The 12978-nt window shown below is 41.5% G+C and overlaps 1 protein-coding gene across 6 annotated transcripts in view; it reads right to left on the reverse strand.

The window, feature by feature from the left end:
* LOC144302977 (uncharacterized) overlaps positions 1-12978 on the reverse strand; it is a 20227-nt gene continuing 7249 nt past the window's right edge. For 3 of the 6 annotated variants that reach the window (XR_013370012.1, XM_077880568.1, XM_077880569.1), the window contains one exon: positions 10804-11939. Coding sequence is in view for 4 of the 6 variants with exons in the window: in XM_077880568.1 (XP_077736694.1) it covers positions 11784-11939 (156 nt within the window). In the remaining 2 variants the exon portion in view is untranslated. The other 3 variants (XR_013370013.1, XM_077880570.1, XM_077880571.1) reach the window with 3 other exon arrangements.

Below are 12978 nucleotides of genomic sequence, written 5' to 3' on the forward strand. Positions count from 1 at the left end.
TTATATAGAAGGAGCATGTGGATTTTTAATAAATATTAAATTATAATGCTCTTCTAGACTATATATGTATATGTGTTAAGTGGATAAACATACCTTTATGTTAATGCAAAATTTTATGCATATTAATATGTTCATATTAACTACATGTATAGACAGATTGGCTATTTGGTGTACACACACAGTAGTCAACACACATGCAGGCAGTTGCACACATCTGAGTCCATTATGTATATAAGTCTAGAAATTATTAGTTACTCATTCAGTAAATGAGCCTTGTTGAATTTTTCTAAACAAAGAGTCCTACTGTTGCCTGAAAAGCGTCTTTGTCTCTGGCTTCCTGAGCGTGCTGCATTCTGCTTGCACCTAACCCCATGTCTGGGCCCACCCTGAGGTCTTTGATGAGGCTTTCTAGCTATTCCTACTTAAGCACTTTGTCTTTTCCAAACATCTAAAAAAAAATTAGAAGTTAGCTCTATCTTCTTCATCTGCTGCCATGTGGTTAGTCTTCCTGATGTCGTCTGAGACACCTCTGACCTCAAGAACAAAGTTCTCCTTTTCTCTTGTTCTCTCTTCTGCTTCTCCTCCCTGTCTGATGGGCAATAGTCAATGTCTCTCAAGTAGATGAGAAGGGTTGGGGACCATTGTCTTTCACTGCCCACTTTTTGGGTGAGGTCATTCCCTGGGACTCTGTCATTCTTCCGTTTTTCAATCAGATATTCTTCACTGATGTCCATGAACTTTTTACTTGGCTTCTTGGTAGGTATCTGTAAAGCCTCTGAAACTAAAAACACGTGCTTTCATCAGATTTTCTAAATGATACATTATTCAAATTAGGTGTTTTTATTTTCTTCCATGACTTCAGCAGGACCCATATGCCTCTCAGTCTGAATATCCAACCCTGATAGCTACATTCACAGCCACACTTCCAACTGGTCACCTCTTTTAATTGTCCCAGAGGGCTTCCTCTCCATCTCCATGGCTATGTATTGGTCTTGGCCCTCATTACCTCTGAATCTGGGCTTGTGTAATAGGCTCATAATTAGCTTCCCCAATTATACAACCTCCTCTTCTCTGATCCTTCTTTCCTATCGCTTTCAGTTACCTGATCATATCATCTCTCTGCTTCCAAACTGCCAAGGACTCCCCAGTTGCCTTCAGAATAAAGTGCAAACTTGCTAACCTTGTGCCTCTTCACAGCTGGAGCTCATCTGTTTAGCCTAGCCTCTGGCCATGCCCTCCCAGGCACCTGACCTCTTAGGTTGCACCTTGGCACTCTTAGTAATCGCCGTGCCCTGTGCCCTTGCAAGCCTGGGTGCTTTTGCTTGTGTACTTCCTTCCGCCTACCATCTCTTTTCACCTGGTAAACACACAAAGGCACCGTTTTACCAAAAGCATGTCAAACTGGCAAGTCACCCTAAAAGGGCACGTGTGGGGCTACCTCCCAGGTGCAGAGGGTTATGAACCCACCTTTCACAATCTGCCTGGGTGTACTTGGAGAACCGATTGGCTACCTCAGCTTCTACTCTGTTGCCTAACATTTATTCATCCATTTAAGATACTCACTGGTTGCCTGCTTGGTGTCAGGTGCTGTTCTTGACCTTGAGAATCTGGTAGAAATCAAGACGGACAAGATCTTTATTCACAGGAGCTTACATATCTAACAGACCGTAATCAAGTCAACAAGTGAACGAATACACCACGATTTTACACTCTTGATCTCCAGGAGCTGCCACTTCAGAGTTGGCTTACCCGTATTCTGATGGGGACACCATGAAGTGTCCCAGCTGAGGCTCCCATGTGGACCTGTGAAGAGACAGCTGCCACATTTAGGAGTGTACAGCTCCAGAGGAGAGTGATGAGGGATGGAGAGGGAAAGGAAGGAGCCAATGGGGAGCCATCCTTGACTCTCCTGCTGAGTGCTGATGCTGTTTCTGAGACACGGAGAACTGGCCTCATTATGTTGCTACTGGCTGTCCCATACAACAGGACGCCGAACACTGTAAATTCCTGCTGCTGCTCACCTTGGACCAAGGCTGGAGGAATTGCCCACACAAAAAGCAGCTCCTTTTGCTCCTCCGTGCCTATAAGTTGGGGCTTGTGGTGGGACTCCTGCTAGTTTCTTTCTCCCTGGCATCTTCTCCTGGATGCAGCAGCATGGGGGGGGGGCCCTCTGTCTATGCGCTGCTGTCCTGGACAGTATTCGGACTCCTTGCGGTACCCCCCCAGAATTCTCCAAGGGAGATTTTGTGAATATCCTTAGTATAGCTCATCCCCAAAACAGACCCTATTTGTGAGTATCCACTCTTAATTTCAGCTGCTTTGAAGGATGCTGCCCATCTCTGGGAAATCCCTTCCCAGAGCCCCTCGCCCACAGAGTCATATTTGTTTATATCACACAGCCTGTATTTCTGATTGTAGATTTTTTTAGGCCACTGACAGAGCAAACAAATAGAAATACATGTTGTCTCATGGCTTTTACTCTCTTCAGTTGGGTGCCCCTGAAGGGCTTTGAATAGAGGAGGAATGGGATTGGGCTTCCATTTTAATGGGGTCACCAGGTTGCTGAGTTCCAGAGTGACTCATGAGAAGTAACTATGGAAGGTTTTCTATGAAAGTGGCCTTTATAATTTCCAACTTCTAGGTCTACTAGGTCGGGGGCTTTCAAAGTGCTTTGGACATTACCTCATGATGAGAAGTGTAAAATAACATTTTACACTCTGTGACTCAGATGTACATTAACACTATATGTAAAACCCAAACACAAGCTGCGTGAAACATCATCCTTTCAAATATACATATTTTTAATGACATTAAAAAATGGATTCTGGTCAGGACCCACTAAATTTATCCATTACTGGGATGGGATTGTAGTTTACAAATACAGCTTTAAGCCCACTTGTCATGATAACAACAGATTTTGATAGTTACCTCTGGAAAAGGGAACTTACTGGCTGGCTCTGAGTATGGGGGGGTGGGAATCTTAATTTTCATCATTTCTCCTTTTATAGCTTTTATTTTTGTATTATGTGCAAGCACCTATTCAATAAATAAATCCTATTTTGGATCATTCTGGCAGAGACCTTACTTTCAGATTCTGACCATGCTGCACGGCTTTCAAACACGAGACTGGGGCCAACAATGGCGAGTTGCCAGTGAATCTGTTCTGTTGTGGCTTATGAAAAAAAATCGAACAATGTTTTTTTACAAGTATTTGGGAAGCAGAATGGCATGGTAGTTGGAAGTATAACTCTGGAGTTCCACTGGTTTTGCATTTCAGCCCTCATGCTCCCTGGCAATGTAATCCTGAGCAAGTTTACTTTTCTAAGGCTCAGTTTTCATGTCTGTAAAAATGGGTACAAACAGGGCCTACTTCCTGGAATTTTGCGAAGGATGATGTGACATGGTCTATGCCTGGCATATAGAAACCACTGAGGACATACTGTTTTGAGTGATGACTCTGTGCCAAGGTGCGGGCACGCAGAGTGAATGCTTTGAGAACCTAGTAAGGGCTAAGGGATCACACAAAAGCTCTTGATTGACGGGGAGCCAACTTCTCAGAGGAAGTGAGGTCTAGGTTAATATGCAAAAGGTAAGCTGAATAGTGAGCCAACAGAAGAGAAGGGGAGGAAGGGGGAGGGAACAAGGGGGAAGGAAGGAAGAGTGGGGAGGGGGGAGGAGGGATGGGGAGGGAGAGTCTTTCAGAGAAAAGGAAGATGTGGAAGTAAGGAGGAGGAACAACTAGTGCTTTGCTGAACTACAACACTCAGGAGCCTACTCTGACTCTCCCCACCTCCGCCAGTGCATAAATCAGGTTTTCAAGTCTGACTTAATCTTATTACCTTGGCAGAATCTGAGAGGCTTCACACCTTGAAGAGTTCCCTGTGAGCTCCTTAAATCCCCTCCACTTTCAGTGTGATTCAATTAGCACTACTCCTCAAGTCTGCCTTTGGGTGCTTGACATGAACTGTTGAAGGACCCAGAGTTCATTAAAATCCAACACTGGGCCCCTTTTCAAATGGCTGGCATTGCAAACAGAATGGCAATAACCTAAATGCTAAAACTAGTTTTGTAATGTAGCCACTATTTTTAAAACTCCTATTGTACACCCAGCACCATACCAGCAATAATGCAACTTAATAATTTAACATGTACAAAGACACATGGGCGAAAGCTGGAAAAAAAAAAAAAAAAAAACGTTCATAGAAAGATTCAAGTGGCCTGGACCAGTCAAAGGATGTGGTTTTCTGAGTACAAAAACTGTTTAATATGCACTCAAAAAAGTACTGTAATAAGTATAGTATTGAAGTGAAGACTCCTAAATATTCATAGATGCACTTGCATGTGAGCAGTGGAGAAAATCATTCTAAATAAGTCCGGGTGAATGCTTCTCCAACTGGGATTATCTGCACACAGACTTAGGAATCTAGAAGAAAAATTGTTTTCTTTTTTTTTTTTTTTTTTTTTTAGAGAGAGAGAGAGAGAAAGAGGCAGAGACATAGGCAGAGGGAGAAGCAGGCTCCATGCACTGGGAGCCTGATGTGGGATTTGATCCCGGGTCTCCAGGATCGCGCCCTGGGCCAAAGGCAGGCGCCAAACTCCTGCGCCACCCAGGGATCCCGAAAAATTGTTTTCCCTTTAAAAGAAGTCATCCTTTACTCATATTTAAGTAATACTAATGTAACTTATCTCACACACAACTTACCAGTAGTAGGTGGGGTTCTAACACCCTTCCCATGGCTCTGTGCCAAGGCCCAGGCTTCCCCACCCCACATGGGAAGTATCTTTTTATTCAGTCTGATTCTTTGTTGTGGGAGTAGGGAGTAAAGCTCCTCTGGGGAGAGAGCAGCCTTAGGAAAGTATAAACTGAGCCAGAAGACTCTGTCTTCTGGGTTCCTCTGGTTTTGGAAGTGGGAGGAGAGTCTCTGGCAGCCCCCACTAAGAAGGGTGTATCTTTAACCTTATGGGTAGCTGTGTTCCCTGAGTGCAGAGTGTGTGCGTTTCAAGAATAACAAAGTCACACCCAGGAGAGCATCCTGACAATTAGAAATGCACTGATTAAAAAACAAAGCTCAAAGCTTAAATTTGCTGCAAGTATTGATGGGACTGATCTGTCTCCATGTCTAATTGGCCGCTAACACAAACATTTTGGTCAAAGTAATTCCTCAGCATCCATTGAAATGATAGCCAAAATTTACTTTAAAGAAAAAAACTGTCTTTTTTGTCTCGTATTGCTTTTTATTTTCTTTTTCCTGTACCTTGCATCAAACTGAGGATACTTTGAACTCTAACAAAGTGTGCAGCTGGACAAGTCTCCCTTACGGCTTCCTAAGTAGGGGTAGAGACCACACTGTCAAATGAGATAGTCAACTGGGTGTTCAGCTTAATTGATTTTAAATTAATCAATGAAAAGCACTGCCATATGTTGTGATAAATCCAGGCAGTGCTCACTTATGTGTGATTTTTCAAGCATCCCAGAAGTGAGGCTTTGCCCTCTGAGAAAGGTTACCACATGCTGAGTCTTAATTTAACCCTGGCAGGTGTGATCTCGCTCTAGTGTTATTGCTTTGACGTCATAAGTTTGTATGGGGGGGGGGTAGGGTGAGGAATCTAGGTTAGACTTATGATGGAAATAGACAAGTCATATATAATCAATGTTGGCAGTTGTTTAGCAAGTCCTCTTAAAAATCCGAGTCATTGCAACTTTTGTCCTATACCAGCCAGAGGGGAGGTAATGGGTTGAGTTGGAGGTGGGGATGGAAGGTGGGTGAGTTTGCCTCCGGCCTTCCCCAGATTAGGGGTCATATTTTGATATTTGTGGGCCCCTTCCTCCATACAAATATATTTTTTATATTTTTAAAATGTATTTTATGATTGCATTAGCATAAAGATGAATATAGTCCGGGCTGGATTTATTATTATATACTTATCATTTTATCATTTTATGATATCATTTTTATCATTTTTTTCCTTTTGATTTTGAAAGAAATGAAATTAAAACATTTTCATGGGCTTACGTGCTGTGGGCTCTGGGCACAGCACTTCCTGTGTTAGTTGGCCCTGGGAGTTATGCGGGCTCCTTCATGAAGGACCAAGTGCTCTTTCTTCGCTACAGGAGCTTTAGTGGCTTCTGGCTGTTGAAAAATGTCGGTGTAAAATAAGGGACAAAGTGAGCTTTAGGAGGGGCTCCGTTTGTCCCTTTTGGACACGCAGTAGGAAAGTACAGGAAAGATTACTTGGAGAGCAGTAAAGTGAGAAATGGGATGGGAAGTGAAGGCTAGCCTGGGATGGAGAGGTAAAATGAGGGGCTCTAAGGCTCACTCAAGGCCAGAGGATCCAGAAGGACCAAAACAGTAGTACTTACTGACCAACTAGCTTAGGGACAAAGGAATCATTGTCCTAAACCAGAATGTAAGTACCTCTTGCTTCCCTGTCAGACTTGAACTCGAGGCTCTTGTACCTGAAGCCCAGCCAGGAAGGGCTTGATAGCCCCTGAGCTACCGCAGAAGGTGGGACTCCACCACTGGGCACAACTAGTAGGCAGCAGAAATAAACCAGCAGACCAAAAAGGGCCAACTTACATGTGAAGCTATGCTGAGCTAGATCCTATATGATCAAATAGAATGCTTTTTACTTTTTCCTCCATATTTTCAGTTTACCCTCAATTCCTAACGACGATTATATGAACCAACCTGGTGAGTACTTCCTACATGTCAACCACTCTACCAAGAAATAAATATACATTATTTTATTTCATGCCCACCAAATAAACCTTTATGATTTATCTTTGTTGTCCCTACTTTATACCTGGGGATTTAAGGCTCAGAAAGGTTAGGTGATTTACCCAAGGACACACTGCTAGTGAAAGGTGAATCTGGGTTACAAAACAATGTGATTCTGGAGCTTATCATCATTTGCTACACTGCCCACTCACATTATATTAGATTTTGCACCCCCAAAGAGTTGAGTTTGTTGTCTATGACTCATTATGAAATTCTGAATAAGTAATCAGCATTACCTATATTGTTGATGGCCTCAGGGAAGCACTACCTTTCAGCTGTCTTATCAACCAGAAGTTATAAACCAGAGCATCACAGGGATCAGAATTTTGATCTGGTTACAGCTGCTCCCTGACCCAGCCCAAGCTAGAATTGTCCCTAAAAAGAGTTGGCCATTGATGTGGGGAGGGAAAGCCTCTGATTTAGGCCTTCTTCAGGCCCTAACCCAAGGTTTCAGTCTAAGTTATTTGAAAAAGGAAAGTCTAACCTTGTCAATGTGCTACTACTATATTGGTTACCTTTATATATCAGTTCTTACGTGACAGGCACCTCCTGAGTGTGTGTGTGTGTCTAGACATGTGAATGGTTCCTGAATAGATTGGGCTAAAACATGATTCTGCTATGGTCTCTTTTCCATGATTCCTTTTTTTTTTTTTTTTTTTTAAGGGCTTCAATTTTATCTTTAAGAAGTGGAGGATTATTAGATCAAGTGATTAAAGCATTAATTCCTTAGGGCTTTCTTGCTGCAACCACAGAGGTTTGATTTGTTTGTTTATTGATGTGAAAAGAGTTTTAGCTGTTGTCACACTTTTTTTTTAAGTTCTCCTGACTGAGCTATTAATGGAATTGCATTCTAACATTAAAATCTCTCTCAACCAGTGTGAATATCCTCCTGAGGTGTCAATACAAATATAGATATTTGTTTTTAACCTGATAAATTAGGAGTGAAGACTGATTTTTTACTTTTCTGGGTTTTTGGATTATTTTGTCCAGTCCAGCCTGGACCATCCTTTCCTGGAACATCCCAGAAATCCAGTGCTCTTGGTATCTTCCTACCTTGTTGTCATACCCAGCCCACTTATAGCTTCTGGTCCAGACCTGGTTCTAAAGAAAAAGTGTCCATCTCTTGCCTTGCTCTCAAATCAGAACATATCCCATGCTAGAAAGTTCCTGATTCAGCCTTCTGCTTTTCTTCCTGGTCCCCAGCTTCTCTGGAAGACCCACAGGTGATACACAAAATGCCTTTTCCATTAGTGCCTTGCTTTTCCTTTTACTCTTCCAGGACATTTGCGGACCACTTTTTATGTTATGTTCTACTTGATATGATGCCTGGCATCTCTGCCAGCTGCAAGGGTGCAAATCGGGCTCTTAAAACCCTGGGGTACATGAAGGTAGAGTCAGACGATCAACTACCCAGGATACTTATAACACAGACAGGGGCTAGACATACATCTATATGGAGATTCAGCCAGTAGGATGGCTCACCTACTTTCTAGCTTTTGCTACAAAGAGTAATGATAGGTCCATGTTCCTGAAAAATTGCTTAACCATGTCCATGCTACTTCATCCTCTGGGGCAAAGTTTTTTCTTCTGCTCATATTTGTGTTCTTGCCCTTGTCCCTTGGAGACAGGGAGTTGAACTCCCTGAGACTGCAATAGTCTTCATATTTTTTATGCCACAACTTTACTAAGGTCATATATCCCAAACCTGCAACAGGCTTCTGAGAGTCAGAGATGACTTCTGACTCATGGAGTCAAGGCCCACTGCATTTGGCAGATGCAGCTGTACCTGAATGTTAAAGCTTTGTTAAGTGACATGAAAAAGGCCAGAGCTAAAGAAAATTAGGCTTTCAAAAGATTGTCTAAAACAATCTTCAAAAGAAGATTTTGAAACAATCTTTCAAAAGATTGTTTCAGACAATCTTTTGGTCCCCCGGTATTTAGGGTCTCATCCTTCACTGTAGCAAGGCTGCTCCTTTTGCAGGGAGCAAGCATGGGCACCATGCTAGCGGGACTCCAAGTGCATGTAGATTGGCAGGCCAGCCACCACTTACAGATAGGAAGGGCTCATTGCTTTGCAGACGTTTCACCTGTCTTCTCTGTACGTATTCTTATCCTGTGCTCCGTGAGGGCCATGGCTATAGTTACAGGTACATATCAAACAAAGCAGGATCATTCCAAAACAGAATAGAACTCAGGGAAATGGTTGCTAGTTACCCAGGTTCCTTCTTCCCATTTTTTAAAAAACTCCTTTTGAAAGCTGTTGAAGTCTAATTATTTCTTAGTATATGTGCTGCCGAAGCGAGCACAGTCTAGTTGTTTCTTAAGGAGGTTTAACGCAGATCTCAGCCAGTGTTGATCTGGGGGACTCAGAAGGGTCTTACCAATTGTAATGTTGACATTAGGAGATGAACCCTGTTCTTGGCATGGCTGGACAGCCCAGCACTCTGAGACCTCCATGGGCTCTATGGACATTTAAGATGACTGCTTTGCTGGGAGAGATTAAGGGTGGTGGGGGTCTCCTGGAAACCTGCTAAACTCAGTCTTCATGACTGGATACTAACACAGAGCAGTTGTAGACTTTCAGGGCTGAAAGGCCAGGAATCCCAAAACTTCCTGATTTTTTCCTGGGATTTCAGTAGATGGGGGGTGTCACTTAATTCATAGAAGACTTTTCATTTTTGCGTCTTAAACTCACAAGAGTCTCAAGGCACAGAGATAAGTGACTTGTCCTGGGCTGCAGGTTAGTCATTAACAACCTGAGAATTGCATCATGTCTTTAAAGCCTAACTTGGCCTCTTGACCAAAACAGCATTGAGTCTTTCTTGAAAAGATTAAGTCACAGGTGGTAAAGCATTGGTCTTTGCCTTTTCATCTCATTTCTGTTTCCTGGTTTCTATCAGGTATTATTTGAAAAGTCTGGTGAGCCTTCATAATTGATCCGCAGTACGCAATTTTATTTTTATATGCTCCTCCTCTGCTGAGTTGTTTGATTCATTTAAAAAGGCAGAACTCCATGTAATAAAAAAGAAAAGTGACATACCAAGATTGTCTATATCCAGGGAAACCATCCCAGCTGTAGCTCTTGCTCTGTGTTACACATGTGCTTGTAGTTTAGGGAAGCAAAGACTCAGCTCAATGCCTAAGAGCAATGTTAGTATTGACCTTGAATATGTCATTTTTGTTTTTTAATAGGGACTTGTATATATAAGCTAAAAATGCATGCATAAAAAGCATACATTCATTTTTACTATGAACATAAATGTCAAAAATCGTGGAATTTCATAGCTTGTTTTGCTGAGAAAAAGATCCCTAAGAAGATTGATCAGAAATATGATGAATTTCTGAAGGGGACTAGATGGCCTCAAGGTATACTCTTCTCCATTTTCTTTCTCTGGAGCTGCACCAGCCAGGACACCCTTAAACTAGTTTCCAAAGAGGTCAGGGGCCATCAGACTTTGAGTTTTATAGAGTTTTCTTCAGCTTTTAAGTGAATAGTGTTAGGTTGTTAATTCGGTTCTTTGTTTCTTTGCTTTGCACACTAGACAGGTCATTCCTGAAATCCTGGTCTTCCCAGCAGTGCTGTAGTGAGTAGCATCTGTGATAACTTCTATCTTATTAATCTTGACTGCACTCCATGCTCTTCAGTTAGATAATGGTACGGTAAAACATCATTAATCCAGACTCAATCCTTTTAGAGATTAGTAATTCCAGAGGTGTGCGATGAACTTATTATTTTAAAAAACATTCACATGGAGAAACTGTTTATTAAGCCTAAGAATATGACTGTAGGAGCAAAAAGCTCAACTGCTAAGAAGAAAACTCTTTGAAGATCCAAATACTTTTTAAAGGCTGTGGCTACTAATTATGGAGAAGTTGAACAAAGTAGAGCACCATTCTAGAAGAATATTCAATTAATATATGTCCTGTGGAGTTAAAAAATAAAAATTACACAAAACTCCATATCCTTAAAGACATTTTATACGTGAGACTTTTTTTTTTTTTTTTTAATATGACATTGGCCTTCTTCATAACAATTGGTCCAAACTTGAGAAGTTTAACAAGATGTTGTAATGTTGTAAGGTTTGGAGGGATTGATTGAAGCATAATTTCCAAGGGCAATCTCAACCTCTGGGATTTGAGTGTGGTCCTCAAATGCATGAGTCTGTCAGGTTCATGTGTTTTTGTGTTTCTGAGGGTGTGCACCCATGCAGGTGTGTGTGCTGTGATGATAGATGTTCAGTACTGAAGGAGTTTAAGGAAGCAGACCCAGGGAAGGGAGCAAGGGCAACTGAAATTACCCACAGAAAAGAGGAAAGAAATAACCTCGGAATCTGGAAGTTAAGTAAAGAGAGACTTTGCAGCATAAAAAAAAAAAACAGAGAGGGAGGATCGAGGCCCATGTAACTTCATCAGAAGTATTAAGAGCTCTAGCAGAATAAAAAATGGGACCCATCAGAATAGAATTTCTGAGATAGTTATTCTTGCGTTTTCATAGTTGGGGCTAATAAAATGTGTTTTGAGGTTTGTGACTTAGAATAAGAGGCCAGTATTATATTCCTGACTCTGGCAATGAGGAAAAAAACTCAATCCAACAACTAAATTTTAGGGAGAACACGGACAAACTCCTCCAGGAGCTTTTGTTCTAGTTAGTAGAATCTTTCTTATTATTTTTTCTTCTTTCTCTGATGCTGACAAATTGTCTAATTCCCCTGAGGTTGATTTAAAATAATAGACATGGACACCACATACCTGCTTTCACTGACTATGGTGTTCCGAATGGATACTATTCCAAAACGGACTACATTTGTGGATGTCTCGTGTTCTTTGTCCACAGGGATGACCCCTTCCCACATTATTTGGGTATTTCTACTTCCAGATATTATATGGCCTTTCATAGTTTCAAAGCCTCTTCCAGCTCTCAGCTAACCCAGCCCACCCATCCATCTCCTGCTGGTGGAGCAATGGTACGCCACCTGGGCAGGGCAAAGGCTTTGTTGCCATAGCTCAGGAGCACGTGGCTGGGGACAGAAGTTTGGAGAATTGTTTTCTTTCCAGGATGCCAGCGTTATAATCCAAGTGGACACATAACAAAATGATACCATCGTCGTTCTTCCAAACAAAGGTAGCTTCCTCACTCACTGGCTCCAAAGCCTGGAATTCCTATAGAGAGAGCCAGATACATATGGCAATGTATATGAATTGAAGTGTTTCCAAGTAGGACTATTCAAGTTAGAGCAAACCTAGAACTGGAATCTTGATCTTTAGTGTTTTTACTACTAATCATGCTGCTTCCCTCATAAAATATTCTTAGGGTACTAAGAAATCTTTTAGCACCATTAGTTCAGCAGATTAATGGCCTTTGACAGATAAATTGTCCCTATTTAGAAGGCAGTCTAGGGCAGATATGTATGTCTCTGTTTTCCCCATGATTTATTATGAATTTCAGACATAGAAGTTGAAAGAATAGTACATGGAACATCCATCTACTTTCTGCATAGTCTTTATAACTATTAATAGTTTGCTGTGTTTGCTTGCTTGCTTTTAAAAAATAATTGAGCCCTGTATTGAGCTCCCTGCTTAGAGGGGATTCTGCTTCTCCCTCTCCCTCTACCCCATCTCCTGTTCATGCTTTCTTTCTCTCTCTTTCTCAAAAAAATAACATCTTTAAAAATAAATAAATGAAAAATAAAAATTACATTGTAAACATCATGATACTTTACCCCCAAACACATCAGCCAAAATTCCCTAAGTCTAAGGACACTCTCCCACATACCCATAATTTTCATTTATAGCAACAATAATAACTCTATAATATCTAATAACTAGTCTATAGCCCCCTTGTCCCCCAGTTGTGCAGCTCCTGTTCAAATGTACTCAATTACCCTAAGAATGCTTTTATAGCTCTTCTTTCTAGAACCAAGATGCAGACTAGAATCACTCACAGACTTTAGTTAGTATGCTCTTTAATTTTTTTAAATCTAGAACTGTATTTACATACAGTACAGTAGCTGTGAGCCAGATGTAGCTATTAAGCACTTGAAATGTGGCTAGGCCAAATTGAGATGTACTTTATTTAAACAATTTTTTTCATGTCATCTCTATACCCAATGTGAGGCTAGAACTCACAACCCTGAGATCAAGAGTTGCATGCTGTACTGACTGAACCAGTCAGATGCCCTGAAGATGTACTTTAAGTGCA

This window comes from Canis aureus, chromosome 32, assembly GCF_053574225.1.
Source record: "Canis aureus isolate CA01 chromosome 32, VMU_Caureus_v.1.0, whole genome shotgun sequence".
NCBI classification, from domain to species: Eukaryota; Metazoa; Chordata; class Mammalia; order Carnivora; family Canidae; genus Canis; species Canis aureus.